The sequence below is a fragment of the Mya arenaria genome, chromosome 6 (assembly GCF_026914265.1).
Source record: "Mya arenaria isolate MELC-2E11 chromosome 6, ASM2691426v1".
Lineage (NCBI taxonomy): Eukaryota > Metazoa > Mollusca > Bivalvia > Myida > Myidae > Mya > Mya arenaria.
In genome coordinates, this window is record NC_069127.1 from 18,496,645 (window position 1) to 18,503,990 (window position 7,346).

At 32.9% G+C, this 7,346-nt stretch overlaps 1 protein-coding gene across 1 annotated transcript; it reads right to left on the reverse strand.

Moving 5' to 3' along the window:
* Positions 1–231: 231 nt before the first annotated feature.
* On the reverse strand, positions 232–7,346 carry LOC128237603 (delta and Notch-like epidermal growth factor-related receptor). Its single transcript, XM_052953192.1, has 4 exons — positions 7,316–7,346; positions 7,042–7,083; positions 5,736–5,852; positions 232–362 (listed from the first exon to the last, which is right to left on the reverse strand). The coding sequence occupies exons 1-4, from the start codon at positions 7,332–7,334 to the stop codon at positions 232–234; spliced, it is 309 nt and encodes a 102-aa protein (XP_052809152.1). The 5' UTR covers positions 7,335–7,346.

Sequence of the window (7,346 nt, forward strand, 5' to 3'; positions counted from 1 at the left end):
GAGTATTACAGTATAACGGTATGTGTTTCTCTACCTGCGAGTCTTTACAGCCGTACTCGTGAAGCAGGTCACCTGAAGACGTTGCCAGGATACGCGCGAAACATTGCTGCACATAACAGGAAACATTGGGGTTGTAAAATATATGTTACATAAAAATGCAATATTGAAGTAATGTTCAACGAAGTTTTATTGTAAGCATGACAATAGAAGTATTTAGTATGTGTTTTCATATCAACGAATCAGTTTCGTTACTGTATGTAAGGGATGTTCGAAAGTTACCTGGCCCGATGAGCACTTCTGTACGTGGGTACACGGCACGTCCGTAAGTCTGGCAGGGCACGACAGACACGTCTCAATGCCGCCTGAAACATTCACGTGCATGTTTGAAGCCTAAAGTATTATTGTCGCTGGGTTATTTTTCGTTTTATGTTCGGTTTTATATGAGTACCATAAAGATATAGAGGATATTTGTTGTATTCAGTGTAAGATCGTATTTTATTTCACGAGTGGTGAAAAAATATTTTCACAAGTGGCGTAGACAAGAGTGAAAATATTTTTTTCTGTGGCCACAAGTAAAATAAATGTGTGTCATAAATATAGAGTATATAAATGTTTGTATTCGTAAAAGCAACAGAAATCTGTCTATCTATTCACAGTTGCTCTCAGACTCTGGATCGTACGGTATTTTTTCGTGGTGAATTCAGGCTCAGTGCAGCCGAATGATGTTTTGTTGTTGAGACAGCGAATTAGTTTCATATCTTTTAAAATTGAATGTCACGTTTCCGTTAAATTTTGTGTTTACAAAAATCCCAGAGAAATGTCGAGGATGTGCCCGAAGATCCTTTTGGGAAGGATGGAGCGCAGGCTTTGAAAAGTTGACAAGATGTCGGAAAACACCATGGCCTAGTAAGGCTAGTTGGGTTTCAATCTGAGCATTATTTTAAAAAAGAAAAATGAATTGTTGAACTGATGAAGGTAAATAATTGAAAGAAATTGGTCAAATTCAAAATGCTTATGCATACATTTACGCGGTTAAAGTTTGTAGGATGAAAATGATCTAACAACTCTATGACTAGCGCATGTGACCAAGTAAATATTCAACCGATACCTACCAAGCGGGTTAATTGTATATTTTTACAGTATGTTCCATGAAATAGTTCATACATAAATTGGTCAGTTTATTCTTTTTTAATAGTTATAATTAATCGCAAAACTGTTTGTTTTATAAAACTATTGCATAATTTGATTTTGACATTTCTATACGATTTGGCCAATGTGTCTATTACTGCACGACATACGACAACAAACATGTACTCAACATGTTAAATTCATGTACTTTTCCAAGTCAAGGGAAGCAAAACTTATAAGAGATGGAAAAATAGTCCCGAGCTGTCGGTACAGAGTGGAATGATCAAATGTTATCATTTCACTCGAGCCAGAGTGAAATGATCAAGTTATCATTCACCAACATTTTTCATTCTTTCACCGATATGCATGAAATAAAACATTTCATTCTAATAGTCGTCATTTACTTTCACTTTCATTTCCATTTTGGTTTACCTGCGCAGTTGACTCTATATGTTCATTCTTTATATTATTTTCTTAATCATAGCGTAACCTTTTCATCGTTATTGTGAGTGATGGTATGGGAAAAAAACATGAAAATGAAAGATGTCATTAAAAATACACATTTTTCCACAACGTGAATAAGTGCTCGACAACATTAACAATAAAAACTATGACACTGACGATATTAATTATGACACTGACGATATAAACTTTGACACTGACAATATAAACTATGCAACTGGCATTTTATGACACTGACAACAGTCACACTGAGGATATAAAATATGGCACTGACGATATAAACTATAACACTGACGATAATAACTATGACACTGACGATATACACTATGACACTGACGATATAAACTATGATACTGAGGAAATAAACTATGACACTGACAATATTAACTATGACACTGACGATATAAACTAAAAAACTGGGAATTTAAGCTATGGCTCTGACGATATAAACTTTAACACTGACCATATTCACAATGACACTGGCAATATAAACAGTGACACTGACCATATTAACTATGACTCTGGCAATATAAACAGTGACACTGACTATATTAACTAGGACACTGACAATATAAACTATGATTCTGACCATATTTACTATGACACTGACCATATTAGCTATGACACTGGCAATATAAACCATATTAACTAAGACACTGACAATATAAACTATGATACTGACCATATTAACTATGACACTGACAATATAAACTATGACTCTGACCATATTAATTATGACACTGACCATACTAACTATGACGCTGACAATATAAATAGTGACACTGACCATATTAACCATGACACTGACCATATTAACTATGACACTGACCATATAAACCATGATACTGACCATATTAACTATGACACTGACCACATTAACTATGATACTGACCATATTAATTATGACACTGACCATATTAACTATGACGCTGACAATATAAATAGTGACACTGACCATATTAGCCATGACACTGACCATATTAACAATGACATTGACCATATTAACTATGACACTAACAATTTAAACAATCAAACTGACAATATAAACAATGACACTGACCAAATAAACAGTGACACTGAGCATAATTACTATGACACTGACTATATTAACTATGACACTGACTAAATAAACTATGATACTGACAATAGAAAGATTGGCATTGACCATATTAACTATGACACTGACTATATTAACTATGACTCTGACTATATTAACTGTAACACTGACAATTTAAACAGTGGCACTGACCATATTAACCATGACACTGACAACACTGACTATATTAACTATGATTCTGACCATATTTACTATGACACTGACCATATTAGCTATGACACTGGCAATATAAACCATATTAACTAGGACACTGACAATATAAACTATGATACTGACCATATTAACTATGACACTGACCATATTAACTATGACACTGACCATATTAACTATGACGCTGACAATATAAATAGTGACACTGACCATATTAACCATGACACTGAACATATTAACAATGACATTGACCATATTAACTATGACACTTACAATATAAACATTGACATTGACCATATAATCTATGACACTGACAATATAAACAATTACACTGAACATATTACCTATGACACTGATCATATTAACTATGACACTGACAATATAAACAGTGACACTGACCATATTAACTATGACACTGACAATATAAACAGTGGCACTGACCATATTAACTATGACACTAACAATTTAAACAATGAAACTGACAATATAAACAATGACACTGACCATATAAACAATGACACTGAGCATAAAAACTATGACACTGACTATATTAACTATGACACTGACTAAATAAACTATGATACTGACAATAGAAAGATTGGCATTGACCATATTAACTATGACACTGACTATATTAACTATGACTCTGACTATATTAACTGTAACACTGACAATTTAAACAGTGGCACTGACCATATTATCCATGACACTGACAACACTGACTATATTAACTATGACACTGACAATATATACTATAACACTGACTATAATAACTATGACACTGGCCATATAAACTATGTTAATGACCGTATAAACTATTTTACTGAGTATATTCACTATGACACTGGCCATTTAAACTATGACACTAACAATATAATGATTCTAAGAATATAAACTATGACTCTGATAATATAAAGAGTAACAATGACCATAATAACTATGACACTTGCAATATAAACAGTGACACTGACCATTTTAACTACGACACTGACAATATAAATAGTGGCACTGACAATATTCACTAGGACACTGATAATAAACAATGACACTGGCCATTTTAACTATGACACTGATAATATTAGCTATGACACTGACAATATAAACAGTAACACTGACTATATTAACTAGGACACTGACTATATTAACTATGACACTAGCCATATAAACTATGACACTGGTTATATAATCTATGACTCTGACCATATAAACTCTAATACTGAGAATATAAACTATGACACTGAGGATATAAACTATGATTCTGACCATATAAACTATGACACTGACCATATAAACTATGACACTGGCCATATAACTTTTGACACTGGCCATATAAACTATGACACTGAATATATAAACTATGACACTGAGGATACAAACTATGACACTGACATAATAAACAGTGACACTGACCATATAAACTTTGACACTGACAAATTTAATACTAAAACATTTAGGCATGCTTTTCAGAACTTTACAGAGAAAGAGAAAATGTTGAAAAATAACTGTTACTTTGCTTTACAAGCTTCTTGATTAAAATGAAGCATTGAAACATGTTAGGGTTAATCAGTTAACTGGTTAAAATTTGATTTGTCTATTTATTAAATTGTAAAAGTTATCATTTTAACAACAATGTGTACATTTGTATGTCTAAAACATCGGAGGGCATCTGTCGTGTATTATCATGATAAACTAGACTGCCCTGTTATTCCTGGCTTGCAGATAAGCAGTAGCACACTTTCAGAAACTAGAGTAAAAGATAGTGTGTAAATGCGGTGATTATTTTTAGGAACGTGTTATCGTAATGGTGAAAGTAGGTAACTGGTTTGTCAAGATATATTCACCTTTGATAGCAACTGTGCCATTTTAGAATTTTAAAGGCACCGTGGTCATGGTGGCATTTCAACTTTTAGGTGTTCCAAGATGAACTTCTTTATAAGGAATGCTTCTTAGCTCTAACAAACAGTATGGTCAGTTAATATGTAACGTCTATCTGTATGAAAACGTGCCCTGTAATGAATATAGCACCTGGTTCAATCTAAGGTTCCTACGCTTGTCCCCGTTGTTGGTACATGTATTTAAAGCGACAATCTTAAATCATACACGTGTATAACAAACATTAATTTTGACTGTTTGACCTTTGACTACTTGCTGAATAATGCATTTATGCAAAATACTTATTACAAGATTGTAACCGTGTATTTAAAAGCAGAAGGCGCAAAACTATTAAATGATTGGTCAATGCTAAAAGATTAACTGTGGTCTTCTTTAGTCCCATCAGGTAGAAATATAATGTTTTATGCTCATTTCTTTCCAATTAAACTCGGTATCCTTCATAAGCACCATTGTTTTCTACATTTAGTCATCATATTTGGAATATTAAAACAATATTATTAATTATGGTAAATTTATCTGGGAGTAAAAGTGCATCTGATACTGGGGCGGTATTCAAAAATCTTCATTTCATAACTTCAGTCATTTTCTTACATTAAGTATCTCCATTATGCTTTCATATTATTACTTTATACGATCTGAAATAATTAATCATCATTGATCTGATGCAAAATACATATTCTACGTTAAAAACACTTATACTTCTCATTTCATTTGACTATGAAAATTTTAAGAAATTTATTTAAGTTAAGAAAAGACTTAAGATGTTTTATAAATACCGGCCCAGGAAGTGTATGTTCAAAGATATACATAAGTATAAGCCTGTTTATAACATACTACTGCTGTGTTTAAACACTGATTGCTCTTCTTTTTTAATAAATATTTTAAATTTGCTATTTAGATTATTGTTGTTTTTCAGTCTTATTATGTTTTTTCAAGTGCTTATGCGCATTAACACATAATGTTTCAAAGTTTTTTTTCGATTTACCTATGCTCGAATCACAGTGAATGCCAGTGTAGCCGTGATCACAGACGCACAGGTAACCAGCCGGTCCGCTAAAACAGGAGCCATGCACACACGGGCTAGACTGACAGGCATTTGCGTCTGTTTATGAAAAAATAAACGCATCGGTAAATATAATGCCCGCACTACAAGGATACATTATACTTTCTGCAATAACCTTAAACCTTAACTATATCGATAGTATTATAAGAAAATATACTAAATCACCACGACATAGGTAGATAGATATTTATAATTAATCCTTTAAAAGAAGACTTATAACAAAGATGTTTTTTTACAATCGGTACACACAATACATGAAAAGGTACATGCAATAAATATGTATATATATATTATTGGAGTACGGCATGGACCACGATATTGAATTATGGAGTTATATTATGTACATTTATCAAGAACAGTTTAAATATGGGTTTTTTTTATGTTCCAATCTATAGCTAAGTAAGAATAAATGAAAACCTTGCCGAAATGAAACTTAATATTATTTATTGCCTCTATTAGAAACCGTCTGTTCATAGTAATATACTCAACATAGTTATCAATGTTATTGCGGCACCACAAGCCTGTTGCAGTACCCAAGTAGCCAATAAAAGATAATTAAGTTGACCATTTGTGTTCCTACTTAATTGTGCGCCAATGACAGTCGAGAAACTCTCCAATTGTCTGTAGCTCAATTTCGTTTATACCGATTCTTATGGTGGAGACGGTCACTTATTTTTAATCGTCTATTTTCTGTTGATACTTCTTTTAATTGATCTATCATCATGTGGATATATTCTGAATTGAATCAAAACTAAAAGATTCCGGTCGCTTTACACATTCATTTTTAAGTTGAGTTACATGACGTAAACACCAACCGCACCCATTTAAGACAACCTGATTCCGGTCGCTTTACACATTCATTTTTAAGTTGAGTTACATGACGTAAACACCAACCGCACCCATTTAAGAAAACCTGATTCCGGTCGCTTTACACATTCATTTTTAAGTTGAGTTACATGACGTAAACACCAACCGCACCCATTTAACAAAACCTGATTCCGGTCGCTTTACACATTTATTTTTAAGTTGAGTTACATGACGTAAACACCAACCGCACCCATTTAAGACAACCTATTAAATTTTCAGTTAAATTGAGTCGAACACCAAATAATTTAGCATCCAATTCTGGATGGAGCGTATGGCCTCGTGGCGTGGATCGCCCAAAAATAAAACACATGCACTATTACTTATTGTTTAGGTATTTCAAACAAATATTAATTAACATTACCGATTGACTCTCCCCACTGCACCAGCGAAATGGTCAACAAGGCTGTACAGGAAATAGTAAATAAATATAATGTTTTGAATAACATATGCTCAGTTCCTTGTTTCAAGAAAGCAAGTGTTTAGCAACAAACATTACAGTAAGCAATTTTAAAGATTTAACAATTTACATGCAGAACATTCTAAGATTTTGTCAAACATAAGAACCAATCAATAGATAATTACATTCAAGTAAAGGAAATTTATGTTCGTTGAGTAAAAAAGTTAATATATCATACCGAGGAATAGTTTCTTCATTCTCTCCTGAGC

Bases quoted from the DNA above. Each gene is read 5' to 3' on its own strand.
- LOC128237603 (XM_052953192.1), bottom strand. The intron at 5,853-7,041 runs GTAATGTTAATT...TTTCATAAACAG, and splicing joins GCAGTGGGGAGAGTCAATCG to ACGCAAATGCCTGTCAGTCT. The intron at 363-5,735 runs GTAAATCGAAAA...TGAATGTTTCAG, and splicing joins TCACTGTGATTCGAGCATAG to GCGGCATTGAGACGTGTCTG.